This window comes from Cricetulus griseus, chromosome 4 (assembly GCF_003668045.3).
Source record: "Cricetulus griseus strain 17A/GY chromosome 4, alternate assembly CriGri-PICRH-1.0, whole genome shotgun sequence".
Lineage (NCBI taxonomy): Eukaryota > Metazoa > Chordata > Mammalia > Rodentia > Cricetidae > Cricetulus > Cricetulus griseus.
This window is the reverse complement of record NC_048597.1, coordinates 121639697-121653250: the sequence shown is the minus strand read 5'-3', so window position 1 is coordinate 121653250 and position 13554 is coordinate 121639697. Positions and strand designations below refer to the sequence as shown.

The following is a 13554-nucleotide window of genomic DNA, read 5'->3' as shown; positions in this document are numbered from 1 at the left end:
ATTTCTTGCATCTAGTCCTCCCGGGTGAGTTTGCTTCTTTTTGTTCTAGCATTTTCTGTTGTTCTGTTAATTCACCAGTGTGCTATTTTTCCAGCTTCTTCATGTAGGCATTTAGTGTTATGAACTTTCCTCTCAGCAGTGTTTTCATTGTGTCCATAAGTTTGGGTATGTTGTGAGGTCATTTTCATTAAATTTTAGGAAGTCTTATTTCTTTAATTTTTCCTTGACCCAGTAGTGGTTCATTTGATCATTGTTCAATTTCCATGTGTTTGTGGGCTTTCTGAAATCAATGTTGCTGTTGAATTCTAACTTTAATCTGTGGTGATCTGATAGGGTACAGGGGTTTATTCCAAATTTTTTTGTATCTGTTGAGGTTTGCTTTGTTACCAAGTATATGGTCGGTTTTTGAGAAGGTTCCATGAGGAAGTATATTCTTTTGTGTTTGGGTGGAATGTTCTATAGATGTCTGTTAAGTCCATTTGAGTTATAACCTGATGATTTTTCCTGTATTAGTTCCCTTATATCTCTGTTAAGCTTTTGTCTGGCAGATCTGTACAGTGGTGAAATTCGGGTGTTGAACTCTCCCACTATAAGTGTGTGGGGTTTGATTTAAGCTTTTTTTTTTAATTTTTTTTTATTAGTTCAAATTAGGAACAATTGCTTCACATGTCAATCCATTCTCCCTCTCCCTCTCCCTCTCCCTTCCCCCTCCCCCCACCTACTCCTCATCCCATCCACCCTCCACTCCCCAGGCAGGGTAGGGCCCTTGACAGGAGCTCTCCAAAGTCCACCACATCATCCTGGGCTGGGCCTAGACCCTTCCCCATGTGTCCAGGGCCAGAGTGTATCCCTTCACATGGAATGGGCTCTCAAAGTCCCTTTTTACACCAGGGAAAAATACCAATCCACTACCAGGTGCCCCCTAGAGTGCAGAGGCCTCCTAATTCACATCATGTTCAGGGATCTGGATTTGTCCTGTACTGGCCCCCCAGACAGCAGTCTGGGGTCCATGTGCTCCCCCTTGTACAGGCCAGCTATTTCTGTGAGTTTCACCAGCCTGTTACCCACCCCTTTGATCTTCATTCCTCCCTCTCTGCAACTAAGTTCCAGAGTTCAGTTCAGTGTGTATCTGTGGGTGCCTGCCTCTGCTTCCATTAGCCACTGGATGAGGGCTCCAGGGTACCATAAAAAGTAGTCATCAGTCTCATTATAGGGGAAGGGCATGTAGGTTATTCTCTCCACCATTGCCTAGAATGTCAGATCGTGTCATCCTTGTAGGTCTCTGGAAATCTCCCTAGTGCCAGATCTCTCCTTGGACCTATAATGGCTCCCTCTAATATGGTATCTCTCATCCTGATCTCCTCTATTCTTCCCCCAACTCAATATTTCTGCTCCTCCATTTCCTCCTCTCCTCTTCTCCTCCTCTCATTCTGGCAGCTCCCACTCCCCTACCCTCATGCTCCCAATTAGCTCAGAAGTTCATGCCCCTTCCCATTCCTGGGGTCCATGCATTTTTCCCTTAGAGTCCTTCATGTTTCCTAGTTTCTTTGGTGAAGAGGATTGTAGACTGGTTATCCTTTGCTCTATGTCTAAAATTCATATATGAGTGAGTACATACCATGTTTGTCTTTTTGTGACTGGGTTACCTCACTCAGGATGGTTTCTTCTAGTTCCATCCATTTGCCTGCGAATTTCAAGATTCCATTGCTGTTCTTTTACAGATGCAGGAGCCCTTGTGGGTGGGGCATAGATGCTCAGAACTGAGATTTCATCTTGATGGATTTTTTCCTGTTATGAATATGAAATGGCCTTATCTTTTTTGATTGATTTTAGTTTGAACTCTATTTTGCTAGATATTAGCATAGCTATACCATGTTTTTCTTAAGTCCATTTGATTGGAAATTTTTTCCCAGCCCTTTGCTCTGAGGTAATGTCTGCTTGTGAATTTGAGGTATGTTTATTGTATGCAGCAGAAGGATGGATTCTATTTTTGTATCCAATGTGTTAGCCTGTGTCTTTTTATAGGTGAATTGAGACCATTGATACTAATGGATATTATTGACCAGTGATTTCTAGTTCTTGTTATTTTTGTTTTTGTTGGTGGTAATGGCATTGTGTGTTCAATTCTCTTTTTTGGACTTTGCTGCTGTAAGCTCATCTATTTTCTGTGTTCTTGTGGACGAAGGTGAGTTCCTTGGCCTGACGTTTTTTTTTTTTTTTTTTTTTTTTTATGGATAGGTATTGTTTTTATCATTTGGTTTTATCATGATGTATCTTGTTTTTTCCTTCTATGGTTATTGAAATCTTTGCAGGATAAAATAGTCTGGGCTGGCATCTGTGATCCCTTAGTGTCTGTATAACCTCTGACAAGGACCTTCTGTCTTTCATTGTTTCTGTTCAGAAGTCAGGTGTAATTCTGATAGATCTGCCTTTATATATTACCTGACCTTTCTCCTTTGCAGCTCTTAATAGTCTTTCTTTATTCTGCTTATTGTTTTGATTATTATGTGGTGAGGGACTTTTTTTTTTTGGTTCAGTCTATTTGGTATTCTGTAAGCCTCTTGTATCTTCATAGGCATGTCTTTCTTTAGGTTGGAGAAGTTTTCTTCTATGATTTTGTTGAATATATTTTTTTGTGCCTTTGAGCTGGACTTCTCCTTCTATCCCTATTATTCTTAGGTTTGGTCTTTTTATGGTGTCCCAGATTTCCTGTATGTTTTGTGTTAAGGGTGTGTTGAATTTAAGATTATTTTTGACTGCAGAATCTTATTTCCTCCAAGTTTTCTTAAATGACTGAAATTCTCTCTTTCATCTCTTGCATTCTGTTGTTTATGCTTGCATTTGTGGTTCCTGATCATTTACCCAGTTTTTCTGTTTCCAAAATTCCCTCAGTTTGTGTTTTCTTTATTACCTCTATTTCAGATTTCATGTCTTGAATAGTTTCCTTCACTTGTTTGATTGCTTTTTCTTTAAAGTATTTGTTGATATCTTCAATTTTTTTGTCTTTTTCCTATTTCTTTAAGAGAATTTTTCATTTCCTTCTTAAGGGCCTCAATCATCCTCATAAAGTTATTTTTTAACTCGTTTTCTTCTACTTCATCTGTGTTGGGATGTTCAGGTCTTGCTGTCGTAGCACCACTAGTTTCTATTGGTGCCTTATTGCTCTTTGTATTGTTGAGTGTGTTCTTACCTTGGTCTACACATCTCTTCCTCTAATTGGCTTGTGCGTCAGGGGGTCTCTCTTCAGTTGGTATAGTTGGGGGCTGTGGCTCTGTCAACCTCTTCTTCAGGCACAAGTACATCAGAGCTTTTGGTGAACGCTCCTCCTGGTGGAAGTGGGCCCAATGCTCAGGTGGTCACTCCTTGAGGTGCAGATGGAGCTACAGGTACAGTGTACACTCCTCTCTTTGGAGGTGTAGGCGGAGCTGAGTCGATGCAGTAAGTGGGGTATCTGCCACTGAGAAATGGCAGTGGATGCTGGTTGGGATAACAGGTGCTCTTTCCCAGAGGAACTTTTTGCAATAGTTTCTGGAAGGTACTGCTGGAAAGTGCTTCTGTTGCTCCAACAGGTGATCACTCTTTGGGCCTGAGGCTGGGGCCTCCCTCTGACACCACACCCAGTTCTGAGGCTCATGTCTCCCCTGACACTGCTCCAGGCCTAAAGTAGGGCCTTCCTCTGACGCTGCTTCTGGGCTGGGATTCTGGCCTCTCACTGATGTTGCCATGGGCCTGAAGCTCAGGCCTTCCTTCTTATGCTGCTTCTGGGCCGGGATTTGGGCCTCTTACTGACTCTGCTCAGGGTCTGTAGCTTGAGCCTACCTTTGCTGCTGCTCCCAGGTCTGAGACTGGAGCCTTCCTCTAATGCTGCTCTGGATATATGTGTTTGGTTTTATTTATTTATTTATTTTTTTGAGACAGGGGGTCTCTGTGTATCTTTGGAGCCTATCCTGGCACTCGCTCTGGAGACTAGGCTGGCCTCAAACTCACAGAGATCCACCCGCCTCTGCCTCCATAGTGCTGGGATTGACGCCACCAACGCCTGGCTGGATATATATATTTTTAAAATAGCTATATTTTTAGTTAAGATAAATGTTTACTTAGGCTTTGTATGAAACTCCCAAGTCATAGTTCAGAGAGATTGTGACATTCTATTCCACTGCCTAGAATGTATGAGAGTTAAGCATTCTGATAGATTGCTCTGTATTAGTTGATTAGAGTGTATAAAATTCTTCATGGAAATGATGAGATTGGATGAATAAATATACATACAAGCCAGGTATCTATATAGATAGTAGAACGATCAATGGATGGTGTTATGGTTAGATGCTAATACAATATTTAAAATTAGTAATAAGTATACCCAGTAATTAAAAAAAAGAAGAATACCCAGAAATAATATTTTTTCCTTCATTAAGTCATTTAAATATAAGGCTTACTACAATATACGTTATACCACGTACATTATGATCCTGTTGTATCTATTTGAGTATATAATATATATGGTGATGGTGGTGGTGTGTGTCTGTGTCTGTAGCATATTCATCATATCTTTTAATTCTTTGTCTTTATGTTGCTGCTTTCAATTAGGTTATTGTGTGTGTGGTGCTGGGGATGTAATTCAGAGCCTTGTGCTTGATGGGATAGTGCTGTGTGCCCAAGTGTTGCTTTTCTGTTGTAGGCATTAACAGTGTGTGCTTTGATGAGGAGTCCAAACATATAACTGCAATGAAGTCGCTAGAGGGAGAAGTTGTGCCTTTTAAAAATAAAGTTCTCCTATCAAATAATGTAGAGGTGAGCCATTCTATTTCACCAAATGAACCATATGAAATTTATATCAATCAATTGAGTCAATTTGTAAGGTAGAATTGGTTAATTTACCTTTTAGGAAACTCATCCCTTATCTTCAAAAGTATTTGGCCTTGTGAGCCCCCAGAAATTGTGGTATTATAAAGAAGGGATTTTTTCTTTTTGAAATTTAGCATTTAATTCTGTAAAGAACTTTAGGTTGCAGATTTGAATCTTAGCTATATATCAACTCTGTGACTGAGGGGCCATTCTCTTACAGGGAAATGGGAATCTTAAATCTTGAGCAAAGACATCCTTTGAAAAATTAAATGGAATACTTGGCTTTAAATGCACTACCTAGTTTGTGAAACATTTAATAAATGTCTTTTTTTTAGTATGAGTTTTATGAGATTATTTGGGTGAACAAGTTGACACTAGCAGTAGGTTTTACCACTTGGATTTGTAATCTTCAGGCTCAAGAATTATTCCAGGTTAGACCAATATTCTATTGGATTTCAAGTATTTCCATCAGGTGATTGAACACACTGATGTTTTGCCAAGTAGCTGCCATTTTGTTATAAGTTTTATGTTATACTTTCTCATGGTTGGTCCAGTGGAGGGAGGAGCTTAGGATCAAGGTACAGACTAGATCAGTTATGGCAGTTAAAATGGAAGCCGAGGTTGTGATTATCAGAATATCTCTGTGGCCCACACTGAGAGAGTCCCTCTTTACAGATAGGGTCTTGTTAAGCTTTGGCTAGCCTGGTACTCAGGTAGATCAGGTTGGACTCATGTCAGTTCCCCTGCCTCAGTCTCTTGAGCAAATTACCACACCAAGCTTTAGATTTTCAGCTTTTAGCTTCATTGACCTCGAACTGTTTCCAGTACAGCAAGTGCCTACAGATGTGTGAAAAACTGGGGCTTAGAGTGGCCCTAAGAAGGGATGAAGGCCTACAACTGCAGCTTTGGTACATATGCTTTTGTATATGAGAAACGATTAAGCAGTGATGGATAGTTGTGATTTTTTGCAGCTATCATTATTTAACTCTGTATGTGCGGGGGAAGTAGTGGGTGGTGCCGTGAAACAAACCTATGGCCTTGTGCAGGCTAAGCATGGTTCTGTCACTGAGTTACACTTTACACATTTTAACTCAAATTTTATTATGTTACTTATAATCAAGTAAGTAGATAAATGCATTATTTGGACATTGAAACAAAATCAGCTTCAAAGGCAGCCTGGTCCCTCCTATAGTATATTCATCCGGATGAGACAATCCCTTGTGGTTGAACTTTGCGAATCACTAGATCATCAGGAGACTCAGCTAGCTGTTTGCCCAGGACTTTACTATTTTGTCATAATAGTGAATTGGCTGGGCTCCTTTTGTCTGCATAGTTTATTATATCAGATCAGTTGAGGGTACTCAGTACTCACAGGCAGGTGTGAGTGTTCACACTCTACATCATCACAGTGCATTTGAGGAGTGCGGTCTCTAAGAATTCACACCCCATCTGCACTGTGTTGCTTTCACAACTCCTATGTATTATTTTCCCCATTCACTTTCAGGCATGGTTGAATGATTTGGCTTTGGAAATGAAGCAAACTTTGAAACAATTGTTGAAAGAATGTGTTACTGCTGGGCGGAGTTCACAAGGTGCAATCGACCCGTCTTTGTTCCCTTCCCAGGTAAGGGGACTATGTCTGGGGTATGTTAGGCATGGGTCAGCTGTTCAGATAACTGGTGTTTATATCCTTTGTCCAGTATTTTTTTTTTATTTATTAGTTCTAGTTAGGGAACAAGCTTGTTTCACATGTAAGTCCCTTCTCCCTCTCCCTCCCCTCACCCTCATCCCTCCTCCCCCACATCCAGCCTACCCCCCACCCCATCCACCCACCACTCCCAGTGCAGGGTAGGGCCCTCAACAGGGGCTCTGCAAAGTCCACCAAATAAATCTTCCTGTGCTGGTCCTGGGCCCTTCCCCATGTGTCCAGGGCCAGAGTGTAACCCTTCATGTGGGATGGGCTCTCAAAGTCCCTTCTTGCCCCAGGGAAAAGTACTAATCCACCACCAGAGACTCCCTGGAGTGCAGAGGCCTCCTTATTGACATCCATGTTCAGGGGTCTGGATCAGTCTTGTACTGGCCTCCCCGACAGCATCTGGGGTCAATGTGCTCTCCCTTGTTCAGGCCAATTGTTTCTGTGGGTTTCTCCAACCTGGTACAGATCCCTTTGCTCTTCATTCCTCCCTCTCTTCAACTAAATTCCTGATTTCAGCTCAGTGTATATCTGTGGATTTCTGTCTCTGCTTCCATCAGCCACTGGATGAGGGCTCTAGGATGGCATAAAGAGTAGTCATCAATCTCATTTTAGGGGAAGGGCTTTTAGGTTATCCTCTCCACCATTGCCTGTATTGTCAGATTGTGTCATCCTTGTAGGTCTCTGGAGATCTCCCTGGTTCCAGATCTCTTCTCGGACCTATAGTGGCTTCCTCTGATATGGTATCTCTCATCCTGCTCTCTCTCCTCTATTCTTCCCCCAACTCAATATTTCTGCTCCTCCATTTCCTCCTTTCCTCTCCTCTTCTCTTGCTCTTATTGTAGCAGCTCCCTCCCCCTACCCTCATGCTCCCAATTAGTTCAGGAGTTCATGCCACTTCCCATTCCTGGGGACCATTTATCCCTTAGAGTCCTTCATGTTTCCTAGTTTCTTTGGTGAAGAGGAGTATAGGCTGGTAATCCTTTGCTCTATGTCTAAAATTCATATATGAGTGAGTACATACCATGTTTGTCTTTTTGTGATTGGGTTGCCTCACTCAGGATGGTTTCTTCTAGTTCCATCCATTTGCCTGCAAATTTCAAGATTCCATTGCTTTTCTCTGCTGAGTAGTACTCCATTGTATAAATGTTCCACATTTTCTCAATCCATTCTTTAGTTGAGGGGTATCTAGGTTGCTTCCAGGTTCTGGCTGTTACAAACAATGCTGCTATGAACATGGTTGAACATATGTCCTTGTTGTTTGAACATGCGCTATTTGGGTATATGCCCAAGAGAGGAATGGCTGGATCTTGAGGTAGATTGATTCCCATTTTTCTGAGCAACCGCCATACTGATTTCCAGAGAGGTTGTACAAGTTCGCACTCCCACCAACAATGGAGGAGTGTTCCTTTTTCTCCACATCCTCTCCAGCATAGATTGTCATTGGTATTCTTGATTTTAGCTATTCTGACAGGTGTGAGGTGGTATCTCAGAGTTGTTTTGAGTTGTATTTCTCTGATGGCCAAGGATTTTGAGCACTTTCTTAAGTGTCTTTCAGCCATTTCAGATTCCTCTGTTGAGAATTCTCTATTGAGTTCTGCACCCCACTTTTTAATTTCATTGTTTGGTATTTTGGTAGCTAGCTTCTTGAGCTCCTTATATATTTTGGAAATCAGTCCTCTGTCAGAAGTGGAATCGGTGAAGATCTTTTCCCATTCTGTGGGTGGTCGTTTTGTCCTACTGACTGTTTCCTTTGCCTTGCAGAAGCTTCTAAGTTTCAGGAGGTCCCATTTATTAATTGCAGACCTCAGTGTCTGTGCTACTGGCATAATGTTCAGTAAGCAGTCTCCTGTGCCAATTTGTTAAAGGGTAATTCCCACTTTCTCTTCTAGAAGATTCAGTGTGGCTGGATTTATGGTGAGATCTTTGATCCATTTGCACTTAAGTTTTGTGCATGGTGACAGGTATGGATCTATCTGCAATTTTCTGCATGTCCCAATCCAATTGTACCAGCACCATTTGTTGAAGATGCTATCTTTTTTCCATTGTATAGATTTAGCACCTTTGTCAAAAATAAGGTATTCGTATGTGCATGGGTTAATATCAGGGTTTTCAATTCGATTCCATTGGTCTATCTGTTTATTTTTGTGCCAGTACCAAGCTGTTTGCAGAACTATGGCTCTATAGTAGAGCTTGAAGTCAGGGATGGTGATGCCTCCAGAAGATCTTTTGCTGTAAAGAGTTGTTTTGGCTATCCTGGGTTTTTTATTTTTCCATATAAAGTTGAGTATTGTTCTTTCAATGTCTGTGAAAAACTGTGTTGGGATTTTGATGGGGATTGTGTTGAATCTGTAGATTGCTTTTGGCAGGATTGCCATTTTTACTATGTTAATTCTACCTATCCAAGAGCATGGGAGATCTTTCCATTTTCTGGTATCTTCTTTAATTTCTTTCTTTAAAGTCTCAAAGTTCTTATTGTACAGGTCTTTCACTTTTTTGGTTAGTGTTACCCCAACATAAAATATCTTTTTTATGTTGCTTGTGGATATTGTGAAAGGTGATGTTTCCATGATTTCTTTCTCATTGGATCTGTCATCTGTATATAGTAGGGCCACTGATTTTTTTGAGTTAATTTTGTATCCTGCTACCTTGCTGAAGGTGTTTATCAGCTGTAGGAGTTTCCTGGTAGAGTTTTTCGGGTCACTAATGTAGACTATCATGTCATCTGCAAATAGTGAAAGTTTGACTTCTTCCTTTCCAATTTGTATCCCTTTGATCCCCTTTCTTGTCTTATTGCTCTAGCCAGAACTTCAAGTACAATATTGAAGAGATATGGAGAGAGTGGACAGCCTTGTCTTGTTCCTGATTTTAGAGGAAACACTTTGAGTTTCTCTCCATTTAGTTTGATGTTGGCTATTGGTTTGGTGTATATTGCATTTATCATGTTTAGATATGTTCCTGTTATTCCTGTTCTCTCCAAGATCTTTATCATGAAGGGATGTTGGATTTTGTCAAAGGCTTTTTCAGCGTCTAGTGAGATGATCATGTGGTTTTTCACTTACAGTTTGTTTATATGGTAGATTACATTGATGGATTTTCGTATGTTGAGCCATCTTTGCATCCCTGGGATGAAGCCTACTTGATCATCGTGGATCATTTTTCTGATATGTTCTTGGATTTGGTTCGTCAATATTTTATTGAGTATTTTAGCATCGATGTTCATGAGGGATATCAGTCTGTAGTTTTCTTTCTTAGTCATATCTTTGTGTGGCTTGGGTATCAAAGTGATTGTAACTTCGTAGAAAGAGTTTGGCAATATCTCATCTGCTTCTATTGTTCGGAACAGTTTGAGGAGTACTGGAATTAGCTCTTGTTTGAATTTCTGGTAGAATTCTGCAGTGAAGCCATCTGGCTCTGGGCTTTTTTTGCTTGGGAGGCTTTTGATGACTGCTTTTATTTCATTAGGGGTTATGGGTTGATTTAAACTGTTTATCTGATCTTGATTTAATTTTGGTAAGTGATATTTATTCAGAAAGCTGTCCATTTCCTTTAGATTTTCAAATTTTGTGGAGTATAGGTTTTCAAAGTATGACCTGGAGATTCTCTGGATTTCCTCAGTGTCCTTTGTCATATCCTCCTTTTCATTTCTGATGTTGTTAATTAGCATGCTCTCTCTCTGCCTTTTGGTTAGTTTGGCTAGAGGTTTGTCTATCTTATTGATCTTCTCAAAGAACCAACTCTTTGTTTCATTGATTCTTTGTACTGTTTTCCTAGTTTCTACTTTGTTGATTTCGGCTCTCAGGTTGATTATTTCCTGGTGTCTACTCCTCCTTGGTGTGTTTGCTTCTTTTTGCTCTAAAGCTTTCAGTTGTTCTGTCAATTCTCTAATGTGACTTTCCTCCAGTTTCTTCATGTGAGCACTTAGTGCTATGAACTTCCCTCTTAGCACTGCTTTTAGAGTGTCCCATAAGTTTGGGTATGTTGTGTTTACATTCTCATTAAATTCTAGGAAGTCTTTAATTTCTTTTTTTATTTCTTCCTCAACCCAGGAATGGTGCAATTGGGTGTTATTCATTTTCCACATGTATGTAGGTTTTCTGCAATTCGTACTGCTGTTGAATTCTAGCTTTAATGCATGGTGATCTGATAAGATACAGGGGATTATTTCAATTCTTTTGTAACTGTGGAGGTTTGCTTTGCTGCCAACTATGTGGTCAATTTTTGAGAAGGTTCCATGTGGCACTGAGAAGAAGGTATATTCTTTTGTGTTTGGATGGAATGTTCTATAGATATCTGTTAAACCCAGTTGGGACATAACTTCTGTCAGATCCTTTGTTCCTTTGTTAAGTTTCTGTCTGGTGGTCCTGTCTAGTGGTGTAAGGTGGGTGTTGAAGTCTCCTACTATAAGTGTGTATGGTTTTATGTGTGGTTTGAGCTTTAGTAATGTTTTTTTTTTTTTTTTTTTTTGGGTCCCTTCGTATTTAGAGCATAGATGTTCAGGATTGAGACTTCATCTTGATGGACTTTTCCTGTGATGAGTATGAAATGCCCTTCTTCATCTCTTTTGATTGATTTTATTTTAAAGTCTAATTTGTTAGATATTAGGATTGCTACACCAGCTTGTTTCTTGAGCCCATTTGATTGGAAAATCTTTTCCCATCCTTTTACTCTGAGGTATCGCCTATCTTTTAAGTTGAGGTGTTTCTTGTAAACAGCAGAAGGATGGATTCTGTCTTTGTATCCATTCTGTTAGCCTATATCTTTTTATGGGTAAGTTAAGACCATTGCCATTTTCCTTTGTCCAGTATTTAACAACAATAAACATCCCTTTAAAAAGCGGAACACCAAGGGAGTATGAAGCTGTATAGCAGCAGGCTATTTGCAGGCTCTATCATTCCCCTGGGGAGAAGGTGATGGGAAGGGACTTGGGCAGAAGCTGACTTCCTGCCTCAGGTGATAAGTCCTTGTCACTGAAGAGGAGGGTTTGTACTATTGCTGCCAGACCTCTCTGCCCTCCTCATGGGGTCATCTCAGATGCTGGAGCTGGGAGGAACTTAGTTGGAATACAGTAACACTGAGCTGGAGTATTAACTGGGAGCCTCTAAGCCAGGCCACACGGTGAGTTATAGAGGTGGCAGCATATCAGTGCTAACAGAAGTGCATGCCTGCAGCACTGGATCCTAGATACTGTACCTCATAGACCATGTTCTGGGCTGTAGAATGATGGAGCACCAGTGAAGAGTGTGTTCAGGGATGCTTTCTTTAGGATTTGGCCATCAATGTTAGCAGGTGTAGGTCCTTAGCTGTTTAGCTCTTAGATAAGCACTGAAATGCTTGTAAGTTCTCACAGGACAGTGCATTCCACATCTTGCCACCAAGCCTGATGATTTGAGTTTGATTCCTGGAGCCCACAAGGTAGATGGGAAGAACTAACTTATGGGAGTTATTTTCTGAACTCAGCACGGGTGCTGTGGTACACACACGTATATGGGCACTCACAATACTGTTTTTGTGTAACGGAATGGAAGTTGTAGCAGAGGATCTGTCCCCAGCGCCTCCCACCCAAAAAACTTTCAGTGGTTTTCCCTGAGAAGGTGAAAACAGTGACACTAGGATACCATTTCATGTGTATCTGAAGTTCGTTTTCCTAAAATCTTTTAAAAGTGTTTGAATCTAGTTTTTGTATTTTATTGTTCATAATTCTGGAACTGGTTCTGAGGTAGAGTTTGGAAACTAGGTTAAGTTTTATAGGTTTTGGTAATAGTTTAAACAAAAACAAGGATGTATATATACACTAAGGACCAGCAATTGTAATACCTATGCACTGGAATTTATACTGAAGCACAGAATACAAAATGACTTAGTCTCTTTTAAATCCTGAACTGCCTGAACTTATCTAAAGCATTTAGTGAAACCAGGATAACATTTCTTGTGGCAAAACTTTTCCTCGGGTAAATTTTAGCTAGGAGATTATATATTATTATTCCTGCCATTCTTCATATTACAATGTGAAGATAGAAAATGATAGCCAGCCCAAGTTGACTTTTAATCATTTTGTATTTTGTTTAATAATATAGGTAGATGTGTGTTTTGTAGGACAAAGAAGCACTAGCAAGACTTTATCCACATGAAGAATAATTTCTCTTATTCTTTAACAGATACTGTGCTTGGCAGAACAGATCAAGTTTACTGAAGATGTAGAAAATGCCATCAAAGACCACAGCCTCCACCAGATTGAAACACAACTGGTGTCTAAACTAGAGAGCTACACCAGTGTTGACACAAGCTCTGAGGACCCAGGGAACTCGGGTAAGGAGACCGTGAACTTTCTGTTGGTGTCTGTCTTACCCCATCTGTCATGAGTGCTTTGTATCCACCAATCCATCCTCCAGTGACTTATAGTAGACTCAAAGGTTTCTTCTCTTCCCTCCCTCCCTCCCTCCCTCCCTCCCTCCCTCCCTCCCTCCCTCCTCCTCCCTCCCTCTCTCCCCTCCCTCCCTCCTTTACCCTCCCTCTCTCCCTTCCCTTTTCCTTACTTTTTCTAGACATGGTTTCTCTGTACAACCTTGGCTTTTCTGGGATTGTTCTGTACACCAGGCTGGCCTCAAACTCAGAGATCTGCCTGCCTCAGCCTGCCAAGTGCTGGGATTACAAGTGTGTCACCATGCCTGGCTTATACTTAACTTTATCTTGAACTCAAAATCAGTATGTACTGCTTGAGGTAGAAAGTTGAAAAGTTGAAGCTTTATCTACATATGTTTCTTTATCCTTCTCTCATGTTACATTTATATATACTGACACTCCATGAGATTGTAATTTTTGCTTTTAACTCTAAGATGTAGTTTAAAGATTTGAGAGGAAAAGACTAATTGACCTGGTATACCTCAGTGCATACTCCAGGGTTGCATTTTTTTTCCATCTCAATAACTTTTAAGTGTTTCATAGTGGGTTTGCCAGCTATTAGTGTACATCCTAAGGGTGTCCTCTTCCGCCTTTGTTCCGCCTTTGTTCCGCCT

At 40.6% G+C, this 13554-nt stretch overlaps 1 protein-coding gene across 4 annotated transcripts in view; it reads left to right on the top strand.

The window, feature by feature from the left end:
- The window catches only part of Dync2h1 (dynein cytoplasmic 2 heavy chain 1), a 204859-nt gene that overhangs the window by 38705 nt on the left and 152600 nt on the right, over positions 1-13554 (top strand). For all 4 annotated transcript variants that reach the window (XM_027415175.2, XM_027415174.2, XM_027415173.2 and 1 more), the window contains 3 exons: positions 4679-4791; positions 6350-6469; positions 12697-12847. In XM_027415175.2, the coding sequence (XP_027270976.1) occupies positions 4679-4791; positions 6350-6469; positions 12697-12847 (384 nt within the window). The remainder of the gene's footprint in view (positions 1-4678; positions 4792-6349; positions 6470-12696; positions 12848-13554) is intronic.